Here is a 14,227-nt window from a genome sequence, read left to right as displayed (position 1 = left end):
ACAGTTTCAAAATTAGCCTCTCTTTATTTAACTCCTCCGCGAATTGAATTATTTTTGATCAGTCATTAAGATCGAATTCGAGGGGAAGGATCGTTTTGATATTGCATCGAGTTTGTTTTCAATTAACGAGAGAAATTATTACGAGTCTCGAAAGACGAAACTATTATTTATATATGTAAAATATTTTGCAATGTCGTCAGGAAATCGAAGAAGGCTAAATCGCGAAGAATCTCGTCGGAGGTAAACAATTTCATTGACGTACAAATCCCTTCAAACTTGTGCGATTAAGGGTGGAATTAAGAGTATCCGAGAGTAAACGTCGGGATACGTGAGAGGTACGAGAACAGGATTAACCGAATTAACGTGGTGCAAGGGAAATGTGAAGATGCGAATTTTCGCAATTTCGTACGTTCGCCAAGTTTCAACGAATAATTAGGACCGAATTCAAAAAATTGGAGCGTGCAGTGGCCGTTTTAAACAGCGATTCGAATTAATACGCAATAATAAACGACGATCTAAGAAACCGCTATGATTCGCTCGGTTTGACGAGCAACAACACGCTTCCTACGCTCTTCGTGTCCACTTTGCCCACGATCTGTTGCATCGTATTGCAAACCTTGATCGAAGAAGAACAAGGACTAGCTCTGATTAAAAAATAAAAGAAAAATTTCTCTTTTTCATTTCGAAAACGATATTCTTATTACACGCATCCAAAGGAAGGAAATCTAAGAGTTTTCCATTTAATTTTTTCCTTTCTTCGGATGGCTTTCTTTCTAAATAAAGGTGAAAGTATCGAGGGATGTTAAAAAGGTTGAAAAAAAAGCGTGAAAGGAAGAAAGCGACGCAAGCAACGGTTGCGAGCCAAACGGTGACGGTTCGATTCGTTTCGCAAGGAAACTGATCGTTTAATGTAACATTAAGTCCCGTTGGAAATAAGCAGACGGACGGAAAGGGCTGTTTCTGTTGCGAGGACAGGAACGAACTGCACGCCATCCTCAATAATTCAACCAACCTTCCATCTTTCACGGCGGCTCTCATTCCTACCGTGTCCTCTCTTCGAGAGATGTGCGCTCTGAAGAGAATCGTTCCAAGGGGTGGGAACAATCGAACGGATAAATCGTCGAGGATGCACAACGGGGAAATAACGGGGAGGAGGGGAGGAGGATCTCGAATTGGGAAACCGATACGATGAGATTTCGATCGAACGGAAAATTGAAATTCGAAAGGAAATATCGGATCGTTTCGTAAAGTAATAATACCGTTCTGGAAGTTTCCCAGTTTCCTCTGGGATAACTGTGATTACTTTTTAAGGGAGAAGAGATTTAGACGGGTATATTCTTCGATAAACAGTCTCTTTGCTCGTTCGTTCATGAAGTTACAAAGTTAAGACCGGGCTTCCAAAATGACGTTGCTTGTAGGATAAACGTAATATATTACCTGTTGGGTTCAGGGGTTATCGATTGGATTGCTTTAATAAGTACTCGAAACAGCATTAAATCTATTTTCAGGTTCGACACAGACTCGCACACCACCTTCGAATCGATCGATAACTGTATGAAAAAGAACGATTTTTACGAGGTGTATCTCAGGGTCAGGTGGCCAACGAGATATATATATACACGATAAATGAATGTTCACCATGAGTCGAAAGGATTACTCGAACGAAGTTGGAGCCACGATCTCGACGATAGAAACGGGAGCCTTGAATCAGGCTTACCGATTTATGGGATCGTATCTTCAGTCTTTGGTTTAATCGATACATGCATACGTAAGCATCGTACGTACAAAGAACGAAGTCAGGAGAAAACGATCCGAGTATCGATGAGACGCAAGGCCAAGAAGGAGAGAAAATTTTCCAAGGAAAAAAGAAGAAGAAGAAGGAGCGAAATTGAGGAATATGCGTGGAGGGATGTGTATGAGATCGATAACGCGGGGGTTGGTGGAATTATTGCGAAGTCAGGATACTTGTGCGGTTGGATGCACCTCCGGGCGTTCGAGCGAGATCGACGAAACGAAAGTGGCACGGAACACCAGCTTAAAAGACAGACACACTCGCGGCACAAAACCGACCTAAATTCTAAAGGTAGGGATAATACGGATAACTGCTGCTCGTCCTTGTCCCCACCACGGGACGAGAGAAAAATTCTATTCTTAATCTCCGTTAATTAAAATACGAAAAGAGAGGAATAGCGATGCGTCAAGAAGGATTAATTCCAAGATATCGCCAAGATCGAGAGAATATATCTCGCGCGATAATTCTCAAAGAGAACTCGGTTCGGAAGAGAATTCATCTAGATATTTCGCAGTTCGACACGAGGATGTCTGTGTGTGTATATTTGCGAAACAAAGGATGAAAAAAAAGGAGTGTAATTGCGATGGAGAGAGAGAGTTGGGTCGGGCAAAAGGGCAGAAGGAATTAAAATCAACCGGTTGGAAACACGCATGCGAATCCGTGGCCTTATTCCCGTCGATTGACTCTGCCATTTAAATAGAAATCCCAGGATGTACATATATATATGCAATATAAGCATCGAGGATCCTTTAGCATTCGAGAGTTTCGTGTCTACGCAATATGTCGAATTACGCGAACATGGGAAAAGCGAGGCTTCTTCTTTGATAGAATAACGAGAAACGCGCACAGACTGAAATCAAATATGTTTCCTTTTCCTGGCATTTCGAGTCTTTTTTTTTTTTTTTAACGCGGTACGTATTTTTATAATATATACGCGTTTGCGTCGATTGAATACAGGAAAACTTTTGGACGATCAAATCAAAGGAACGCAAAGGAGAAGTTGTAGAGAGATGGTTAAAATTGTGGATCTATTTCTATTTATTTTTAAAACACGAGCGAAAAAATCGGAAGGAAATATTCGACGTCTCGAGACTATCGAGTCTCTTCTCGTCGAAATGCTCCAAACAAGCAACTATTCCCGCGAAGCCGTAGAAAAGAGAGAAAATTTGAACAATTCCGTTGGGGAATTTTCATTTGGCAACTCGTGGCTGCTCTCGATCTGCCCAATAATTTATCCGCTCGACTGAACGAGTGAAAAATCGTGGATAAACTAAGTTGAGTTTGTACACTTTTAGCCAATTACTAAAAATTAAATCCCAATTATTCCGTTTAATCTCGAATTATAGAAACAGAATATATAAATATCTCGAAAGCACTTTGCCGATGCAATAATCAAAATCTTGAAATCTTTCACGCAGTAAAGTTTCGCTCGAAATTTAAAAATTCCTCGGCTGCTCGAGGGCGGGGAGATGAGAATGATCGTTTCATCGGGCGGCGGGTCTGAAATGGTCAGTGTGCCAAGAACACGCATAATGATCCCGAATTAACATTTCAAAGATGAGGATCTAGAACCGGGTGGGAAAGTAGCGGTAGGTAAAGGTCGATGCCAGCTCATTGTGAATCAAATATTTTCATTCAACACGCGGAGAGGATGATTGCAACAGTTTCGACCAGCCTCGTCGAAACTATTAACGCCGTCCATTGTTAATAGACTCGTTTTCGAGATGCATATTGTCATCTACACACAACTATGAGACGCGACTATTGCAAGAAAAGCGAATGGATCGAGTCTTGGATCTCTCTTGGAAATATTAGAGAAGGGTTTGAAAATATCCCTTCTTAGTTTGGAATTTATATTATGGAGCTGTAAATGAGACGTTGGATAAAAAGTTGAGATAAAGTGGGGGGGAAAAAGAAAGGAGAGGAGAGAAGACGTTTTGTCTCTCGGCCAACTAGCAGGAATCGATAAGTAAGACTTTCTTGGCAACCCCGTGCCTCAAATGCGGGATTTCCTTCAATCGTGTATATATAGCATGCAGTATCTTATATATATATAAGAGAAATAGAGAACTTATCGCGATCGAGGGATCGAAATACTCGTCGTAACACGAATTCCGTTTCGAGAACCGGTTGAATTCCGACATTCGAGAGCAAGTATTCGAACACTCGGATGTAAATCGAATACCGAGTATCTGAATATATTTGGAAATCGAGGAGATATTCGATGAGGATAACGATTCGAAATTTCTACATACGTGTTAGAATTCGAACGTGGAGAACCGAATCAGATATTTAACGACGTCAACAATCATACAATTTAAAAATTCTCAAATATAATTGAGAATTGATCGAATGGAATTTTCTGAGAGAAAAAAAAGAAAGAAATAAAAAAAAATTAATCAACCTCCTTCTCTGAAACTATCATACCTCCGAGCTCGAACGTGGTATCTCGTATTTCGAAATCTCGATCGCGGAGGAATGCGAATCGTTGAAATCGTAATCGCGAGTGGGGGATAAATGCAACTGTCCCCATTTCGCAATTGTTTTCTCTGTCTATCCGATGACCTTGAACCTGCCATTGCGCGACCTTGTCAAAGGAGGGATTCTCTCGCTTTCGTGGCTACGAAACTTTCGCTTTCGCTTTCAATCGCGTTCCCCTGCCCGCGTGTCCTTCTCTTGATACACGCACGAAAGAAAACGAGCGAAGTAAAACGAAGGAAGGAAGAGAAGCGGAGAGAATCGAGAAAGCGAACAAACCATCGCCACAATATTTCTTAATTATCCTCTCCGTACGAGATTCAGGTTCTACTATAGCGATACCAGTCGAAAGGCCGATTACAAGAAAATTAATGTCCGTACCCTTGAGGAAACTCTTAAGAACTCTTGGATACTTAAATTTTTTTACCTCGTTATATATTTATCAAGGTGGTTTGAAAGATTTTGATATAACGAGAATATTCCAAATGTGAAAAGAAGTGTTTTTTACACTAAACGATATATATATTTATATATATATATATAAATAAAAGTATGGGCTGTTCGATGAAAGATGTTAGACAAGATGGAAATTTTATTCGAGATCGGTCAGAATAGTTTCAACGAGACGAGCATCGAAGGAAATAGATCATGAAATGCACGGTTGCCATTCAAGGCTGTTCCTTTTCATCCCATTCATCGATTCGATAAACATGCCCAGACAGTCATTACTGTCGGAAATCTTTAATTGGAGCTTGTCGACGAGGAACGGTAAAAAAAAAACATGGTGCGTTTCAACCGACTCGCAATTTCTTGCGTCTTTCCCGCAAAAAGCTTGTCTGTTCGCTAATTAGTTTTAATTACTCGCGTCTGACAAAAAGGGTCGACACATTGGATCGACTAAATCGTTTGGCGCTATAATATTTTATACCTCTCGAGATATATATAAAACGTGAATGGTTGGCGAGGATGGTTTTCGCGGTAATTGAGGAAAATTAAAATTCGGATGTAAGATGGAAAGCGGCGCGGTCAATAGCGAAACACGATACGAAGAGGAAAAACACAGGATAAATTTAATCAAGCAAGCAACGCACAACTCGGCCGTCATAAACAACCCGAGAAAACAACGCTATTCAATCGAACGATACGATAACGAACACTCGAGACGAGAAAATAATCATAATAATTCGTAACGGAAGTCGCAAGAAAGCAAACGCACGGTCTTTGTTACGGTCTCGAATAGAAAAATTAATTAACAAACATTGTCATTGTCGCAACAAACATTACAATCTACGATGAAAATTTCCTAATTTCTCTTAGCGAGTAATCAAAAAACAATTAATTCGGTATACTTTTATCATCTTCAAATCTGGAATGAAAATCTTACCGAAAAATAGGAAATAAAATTGTATAAAATTGACTCAAAATATCGAGAAATCAAGATTCTATTCTGTTCAATTAATATTACGAATAATGTATAATTTTTTTTTTTTTTACTAATAACTTAATTCTTTGGAAAATGGCGCGTTGATCGAATTAACGAGAGACAAGGAGTGGGGATAAAACGAAAGCCACGGATACGTATGGTCAAACACGAGCACCCCACGTGTCACGATTCCCACGAAGGAGGAACAGCGAGGAGCACGGCGTGTGGATGCACAGCACGAGGCGGCAAGCGCAATTTGCAACGGAGAACGTACGTATTAACGAGATTCCATTCGCGCGGGCCGAAGCTCAATTCCACGCGTGGCTCACGGGCGCACAACAGGCCTACTAGATCACCGACACCGCTGCCAATCGCTGCATTCCATCGTTGTAAAAGTGCACAACGGCTGCCTCCAAGGACTACGAGTGGCGAGGGAAGAGGTGGTGGCCGAGAGTCGAAAAGGGAAACTCCGCCGCGGCAGAGGGACGACCGAGGTATGCGGTGTCGCAATTTTCTTGAGCAACCGCCACCGCGCGATTCCTTACGCTCAATATTCACGGACACACCGGCTGGGAATTAAACAAACAGAAGGTTGTTTATCCTCGTGAAACGATCAAGGAAGATCGAGGCTTGAGAGAAAGAGAGAAGAGAAATTTCTCTCTGCGATCGAATTTAGGAACGCGATTTTAAAAAAATTTTTAAATAAAATTTTCTATAATACGGATAATTAAAGTGAAAAAAGTAAAAATTGGCGACTTTCCAGAGATTATTCCGCCATCTCATTGAGGATCAGTCGGGAATTCACGATCTGTGTAACGTTCTCGTGAGATGTGTAAAACGTGTAGAGATAAAACAGATCTAAGGAATGCGTTCTCTGACGATTCGTTGTTCACTGGTTAAGAGTTAATGCACGATCCCCTGAATATCTTCTATATCGTCACCATTGGTTAATGGGAAAGATGGCGAGGAATAGAATTTCTTAGAAAAACTTCGAGTCGATCGGTTCTCTGTCGCTCTCCAATGAACAACCGTGTCGCCCTTATCACGCTTGACTTATGAAACTAATTGCTACCGATGTTATAAGTGGCGGTACGTCCTCTCCAAGAGCAATAACGTTTTACACGACTCGTGCTACTGAATGGTTTAAATTAGATTGTGGATTCGCATTGTTAATGGAGTGCGACAAGTACCCGTGGCATTCGATAATAGCCTTTTGCTTCTGGCCAAATGATGCACAACCGTTGATGTATGTAAACCCCCCCCCCCTACTCTAACGTTTAAACTTCCTAGCTTTCTTGATAAATTTATTTATTTATTTATTCCCTTTCATCTTTTTTCTTCTTTTCTCTTTCGAGTCGATTCCTGGGTCTAAATATAAGATCTATGATTTGTTGTCTCTGGCGCGATTCCAAAACAACTTTTTTCCCCCGGGAGAAGTTTCCAGTTCTGTCACTGACAAATGGAGTTTCTTTTTTTTTTGTGCGCGCGCGAGAATCGATCGAGCAAAATTTCGAGCTGTAAAATATTGCATTTTCTTTTTCCTTTTTAATTCGATAAACAAGAACGACTTCTATTTTCTAATTTATCGAAATAAACGAAGCAACGTTTTCCAATTTATATTTGGCTTTCTGAGAAAACTATTAGCCCGACCAGTCACAAAATTCCTATTATATGAATCCTATATCTAAATATTCGTTTCACTTTCGGGCGTCAAAGCAAGCCGAGCAACGTAATTCCGCAAGAACATCCGATTACGTAACGTTTACTATTTCTACGATCGATATTTGAAAAAAGCGCACGCATACGATCGTGTACGATAGCATTCGGCAAGCACTTTGCGCATCCTCTCCCAATTGCTTTTAGCCGGTTACAAAACAACGATCGACGCGAATTCACGCGCCAAACAAATTGGCTGTCCGCGAATCGATGAGACGCAATTCGATTCACAACGCACCGATACAATTCGACTAAGCAGGTTGCCTGTAAAATTTTCCCCCCTTTGCACGGACGGAAAATACAAAAATAGATAACCAGGATTGAAATATGAATTGATGCATCCGAAATAAAAAGAGAATTCGTACAATTCATAAATAAAATTTGTTGGCTCGTTACAATTAATAAATAAATTTAATAAATAGATAAATAGGATTAACTGTTCGCGTCGATAATAATTTTAAATTTCTGTGAAAATATAATTTAAAAAAAAAAAAGAAAAAGAAAAACGAAAAAATAGATTTGTATACTTGCTCCACAAATGTGAATTGGACGAGAAAAGGAAAGGCGAGAAAGGAACATGCAGCCGACTAATCGTTTCCACGCCTTATCAGGGAAGAACACCTAGCTCGATCTTTCCCATTACAGGTTGGATGTGTGTCATTTACACGGTTTGACGCGCGCGCGAGTTTCACTTCACCTGGCCGAGTGTATTTTCCTCGAACCACGTGGTTAACTGGAACGCGACGAAAGTCAGCGAATCGATGACACATTTTTGCGAACCGAGTCCTCGTTCCCTCGCGTAATCCTCGCGCTGCTCTACCTAAACCTAAACCTTTGAAAACTTTTCTACCAGATAAATCTCCATTCTCGACGATATAATTCCATCTCGATCCTTTCCCCCTTCGAGCCCTTTGCATTTTCAATCTTAGCTTGACAAACACGGTTCGATTACGTCATGTTACATTATGCGTTTACAGAGAAGCTATGACGTTTGACGAGACGATGTGAATGAATTTAAAATTGGAGTTTTACGAAAAAAGAAACGATCTCGAATCTATTATTCAACGAATGAAACGGATGAAAAGGATATTTTAGGGATCTCCTTGTAACAAGCGGAAAAGTATAGCGACATCGAAGTGGCATTAATCAAACGGGATGAAGCGTACCGTGGGACGTGTGCGCGAACGCGGAGAGCCAAGGGCAAATTGAAATATTTCATTTAAACGCGGCCACGAAAAAAAAAAGAGGCAAACAAAGATATAAATTGTCCAATGTAACGAACAGGAACAAAAGAGAAAGAGAGGGGAGGGAGAGAATTTATTTCATTTCACCCTGGAGCATCGTTACCTACGTCGAGATAAATCTTAAATCCTAAAAAATTCTGATACTCTGTGAAGGAGACACACGCACATGCGAAGATTATCACGTATTTGTTGTAATCGTTCGATGTACAAGTTTAATGCATTTCCTGTCGAATCGTTACGCATATTCGTTTGTGATTTTCGACCGGCGTGAAAATTTAAAAAAATCGTGATTAAAAATAAATGACGCGCGTTGCGAAATGTACGACCAGCATCGAGAATAACGAATGAGAGAAAAAGTATATCGAGGTCGAAAATAGTTGGCGCTTTTGTAGAAATCGATTAGTCGAAATAATTAATTCGCGAAAAAGCGTCGATCATCCGTATTCGTACGATTATTTGGGAATCGTTTGGGATTCGTACGTTCAATTACGATCAAGTTTTCCTTTATGGATCCGCGGTATCGATGAGATAAATTGATCGAAAATTGGAAGCCCTATTTTTCGTGCGTGAATCCCCGTAAATTTACATCGAGCACGAGTTCTATCGATAAATTAAATCGCACCGTATTGGCGTTCATGTATAATTAAAATTTGCAGGTATTTCAATCTATTATATACGGATGATAAGAAACGCAAAAATATTTGCACAATTAATTGCGATGAATAAAAGGCACAGCTAATTTGCCTGTAATTACATTAGCGCGACGTTACGTAATGTTGTACGAGGTCAATAACGAGAATGTAAAAAAACAAGGTGGGAAAAAAAGATGCAAAAATTTTATTTGCGAAAACTTTTAGCGAAAAAAAAAATGATAAAATTTCCCATTTTCATGAATTCCTATATTTTACATTTTTTTTTAACTGCTTTCTCAAAATTTTTGAAAATTAGCTAATAAATAATTAATAATTAAACGAGTAAAATATAAAAATCTTCTACGGAAATAATTTCAAATGATAATAAACGCATAATAAATCACACGACGACTTCTTTTTTGGCAATAATCAAATTATAAAAATGTTTTCTTCACATAAAAATTATCGTTAACGTTCCTAATTGATTGCAGAAAATTGTGCAACCGCGTTAAATTAATTAACTCCGAACGATAAAACAGGCTTGCAACGAAATTTTCGATAAAAATAATTCCTAACTAAAAATAACCGCAATGACCCTTTTTAGGGGATAGAGGATCCACAAGTTGGTAATCTCTCAGAAACAATATATCCCCCTACACAATAACGCGCGGTGCGTAAGGCAATTTACGCCGCGATTACACCATACGGGCTGGCAAAATAAGCGCGCGTTAAAAAGTAAAAAGGGCGCGAGCCAGCGAAAATAATGAAACGTGGAGGGAGGGGTGGTCCGCGGGCATCCTCCTCCCCGATGGCCCATTGTTTCGCGCGGGGACACACGCCGGTGCGTGTCGCGAGCACGCGCGCTCGCGTGACTATGGGCGTGCGTGTGAACTCACGCGGCCACCTCCGCGCCTCGTCGTTTTTCTCTCTTGATAACGCGTGTGCCAGCATTAATGTTTGCAGTCACAAGTTGGAAAGTTTTGTGATGGCAACCCCGAACGAACAGTTGCCAGGGAAACGGTTTGTTGTGCCATTGTGTTCAACCCCACCGGCAGAAATTCACCCCGTCCACCTACCCCTACTACGATGCCCCTACCTGAGCGCAACCTAACTCGGCTTGACCTAGCCCAAACTAGTTACAGTACCAACAACCAATCGGCAAGATTAAATTTCTCTTGGAACCGTTCCTCTCGTAGACAACTCTATATCATATTCGATTCCGCGATTATGAATGATATCCATGCGATACCATTATTGCGAGACCCGTCGATATCTTTATCGACTGCCTTATCGACGACTCACGATTTGTACATGAGAGAGAGAGAGAAGGGATAAGAGTTTAAAGGTCAAAGAGAATAAAGACAGTCTAGTCTATTAAAATATTAATAATTAAAGAAAAAATTTTAAATATATATATATATATAAATGTAAGAGCAAAGAATATAAGAATGATGTACTGTATCGTTATCATTCGTGGTTAGGAGAAACCCTAAATGAGGAATAAGAAGAAATAGAGAAAGAAAGAAAAAACTTGAGACGACGGGTTAGAAGAATGAAAGGATTGAAGGAAAAAGTGGATCAGCAGAACGTAATAAGGACGCTTATCGATGGAGGAATTGATAAAGATTTTAAGGATAGATCTTCATCAAGATTGAAGAGTAGCAAAAATCTTGGTATTACTTTAAAGTATGGTAACATGGGAAGAGCGAATTTATTAATGGATAATGCAGCGTAAAGTTTTGGTTACGAACTTGTAACATACTATTATATATGTAATATAATATATGTATAAAGTTTCTTTTACGAAGATGTAAAGGACAGAATGTTTGGTTCATTTATGAGGATTTTCTAGCAAAAAAATCACAAAAAAGAATTCGCTAATTGAAAGATACACATGTGCACGAATCACGATTACAATAGTATGATCGAATATTCAACAATATAATCGATGAATTAATTGCAGAGTCTGTGGCAGACAAACATTGTCAGAAGCAGTTAGCGTTACGAGGAAATAATTAGAATCGAAGTTCACGGTGGAATGATCAGAAGATACGCTAGCTAAAGACAAGGAAATCGTTAATACACGTGGGATTATTCGATAAAGAGGTAGCAGCATTAAGGAAATTAAATATGTCGATTATACACTTGATAATTATTTCAACGATTGTCGTATTAACCGAAAAAGTTCAATTCAGATGAAGCGAATATAAAGATATACAAAAATCGATAAAGTTATTCGTCAAATTTTTATTGTTAAATCTAATTATTAAATTATTAAATATTTATGTAAAATAATTTAATTTAAATTATTTACAATTAAAAATTAGCTAGATATATTAAGTTATTATTATTAAAATAATCGATACCTTAAATAAAAATGATTATATTAATTGAATTGATAAAACAATAAATAAAAATTCTAATTTGTGAAATTTGTAATAATCACTCAACATGAATATTGTAATATAAACTATCGATTTTTATAATTAATTTAATAATTTGTATTCTTATCGGTAATAAAATTATGAAATAAACTAATTTATATAATGAGAACGTAAAAAATATGAAATTTCTAAAAAAAATTATTAAATATGCATAGTAACTTTTTTCTTTCTGTTAATTTTAATTTAATATGGCGCCATCTACTTTTAGAGTTAAGCAATACATTGCCGTGTAAATATTTCTAAGATAAAAGTCTGTATATACGCGTAATTCAATATCGATTCAATAATTTCCATCGAACAGATTCTCGATCGAAACGAAACGCTAATCGAATCATTACAACATAAGAGGACTACATTTGTCATGTGCAAAAACGTTAATCCCAGCTCCCATCGGATAACATCGTTTCCGATTCACAGATGGAGTATGTTTCGTTGTAAAAAACAGTGTAAAACTAATTCCACTACAGTTTCGCGCAATAAATTAATCGTGCATCTTTGAATCAAAATTATCAATACATAAAAGCATTCTTAAGACAATAATCACAATTTAGGGATTACTTAATGATGAATGCAAAAAATATCGTATAAAAAATTATGCAAACACGTGATACGAAAAAAAAACTATTGTGTCATTGGCTATGGAATACTTTTATATACGATGCTACGCCCTGCATTGAATAACCAGTTAGATAACAAAGATTCGTTGAAAGAATAATACGAAGTTATTCTTCCGGATTCAAATTACGTGACAAACAATCACATATAGATAATATTATTCTGAAAAGAAAATGCATGTAATCGCTCATGCATTATAAGTAATGTAGGATTATATGTATGATATAAAACAGTAAGCACAATTCATTAACTTACTACTCTTATCAAGTAAGATAATGTTCATTGTTCGGTTTTATCCAATTAATTAGTCATTATATGATAGTGAATGGTGAAGAAATTGATCAAATGAAAATGGTATATAAATACGGTATGCTCGCACGTTCATGCTATTCCAAAATACGTAAATTTCTACAGACATATTATGCCTGGTCGCATGGCCGAAATTATTGACTTAACTGTCGATTCAAAGCGTCTAAAAACGCATGGCGTAGAATCACTACTGGAAAAAACATCGAGTTCGTTATTATACTCGACGTATAACCTCAACAACTTTATTAATGTTCCAAAAACCTTATAAATTTTATTTTTGAATATTTTATAAAATTTGGAGTCACAAATGGTTCGAACTATCATTTACGGCTTGACCACGCGTACGGAAGAGGGCTGACGCGCGAGGGTCAGAAACTAACCCCCAAAAAAATGTATACGTCGTCCTTTCGAAACGAAACACACTTTACTACCGTAATTATACGTGAATTATATAGAATTTAGAAACCTTAACGAAAAAGTATTAAAGCACAATAAGAATTTCGACTTACCCGATGCGTAAAAGAACTCCAGAACTTGATATAAACCGGATGAATTCTCACTCACAAACACGAAACTTAACAGCAATCACGATACAATGGCGAACAGCGGGTGCGTAGCAGGGACTGAGCTAATGCTCTCGCCATCTGTCGAGCATTTCGCCAAATTATTGACGAAAAGGAGATCTTCCATTGGTCCGTCTCCTCCAATCAAAATATGGTTTCGATTTACGCGGGAATGCTTTGGCGCTAGGCAGCCATATTGTAAATTTATTCGAATTATAAGTTGATGAACTGTAACGTCAAAAAAAATGAATTTTAATATTCATAATCTTGATCAATCATTATCTGGTAAGATAAAATTTATATTTCATTTCTTATTTTTTATAATTTATAACTTTATATTTTTTAATGTGATGTTATTATGATTATTATAAATAATATGATAGAAATGGAATTACAATATGATAAGATTCAAGCAAACTCGAATTCTGATGAATTATATCAAATGCATAGAGAAATAAATGACGTTAAATCAAAATTACTCGAATGTCAAAAAGAATATGAATATACAGAGGTAGAAATACATAATGTCAATCAATTGAAAGATAAAGGAATGTATGTATTAAATAATGTAGAAAGAAATTACAATAATTTAGATGAAGAGTTAAAACAAATTCATTGTAACTATGTAAAATGTATCGAGAAAGTTAATGATAATAACACTATTCAACAAAGAATCAATTCGTTAACAATACAAAGAGATAATTTAAGAAAAAAATTAGATGAATTAAAGAAAGCAACAGATGAAAATAATAAAAAATTGATAGAAATCAAAAATATGATTATAATTCAAGAGGTACATTTCATTATATGATATATATACATCAATATAATCAATATAATTAAACTAATTTTTATATTTTTATTTCTAGAAAAAAAATATGGCATTAATACGAAAATTAAAAAGAATTACAGAAAATGTATATATTACACCAGATTTAAGAAAAAAAGTAAATATGATTTTAATGGATTCTAGATTTATTAATATAAAAAATTCTAATTATAAAATATAAA

General features: G+C 37.2%; 2 protein-coding genes and 1 pseudogene across 3 annotated transcripts in view; 2 read left to right on the top strand and 1 right to left on the bottom strand.

Annotated features, from left to right (window-relative positions):
* LOC409007 (heterogeneous nuclear ribonucleoprotein K) overlaps positions 1-13,307 on the bottom strand; it is a 91,289-nt gene extending 77,982 nt beyond the window's left edge. The window contains exon 1 of one of the 2 annotated variants that reach the window (XM_006561820.3): positions 13,163-13,307. The gene's annotated coding sequence lies outside the window, so the exon portion shown is untranslated. The remainder of the gene's footprint in view (positions 1-13,162) is intronic. The other variant, XM_006561825.3, reaches the window with a different exon arrangement.
* On the top strand, positions 4,831-11,538 carry LOC102654874. Its single transcript, XM_006561828.3, has 2 exons — positions 4,831-6,187; positions 11,249-11,538. The coding sequence occupies exons 1-2, from the start codon at positions 5,851-5,853 to the stop codon at positions 11,302-11,304; spliced, it is 393 nt and encodes a 130-aa protein (XP_006561891.1). The 5' UTR covers positions 4,831-5,850; the 3' UTR covers positions 11,305-11,538.
* A 154-nt stretch (positions 13,308-13,461) lies between the features above and the next one.
* On the top strand, positions 13,462-14,026 carry LOC113219013 (annotated as a pseudogene).
* The last annotated feature ends 201 nt before the right edge of the window (positions 14,027-14,227 follow it).

The sequence above is a fragment of the Apis mellifera genome, linkage group LG9 (assembly GCF_003254395.2).
Source record: "Apis mellifera strain DH4 linkage group LG9, Amel_HAv3.1, whole genome shotgun sequence".
NCBI classification, from domain to species: domain Eukaryota; kingdom Metazoa; phylum Arthropoda; class Insecta; order Hymenoptera; family Apidae; genus Apis; species Apis mellifera.
The sequence above is the reverse complement of the archived record's forward strand: the minus strand, read 5'-3'. Positions and strand labels throughout refer to the sequence as shown.

Bases quoted from the DNA above. Each gene is read 5' to 3' on its own strand.
- LOC102654874 (XM_006561828.3), top strand. From the start codon at position 5,851: ATGGTCAAACACGAGCACCCCACGTGTCACGATTCCCACGAAGGAGGA. The intron at 6,188-11,248 runs GTATGCGGTGTC...AATTAATTGCAG, and splicing joins GCGGCAGAGGGACGACCGAG to AGTCTGTGGCAGACAAACAT.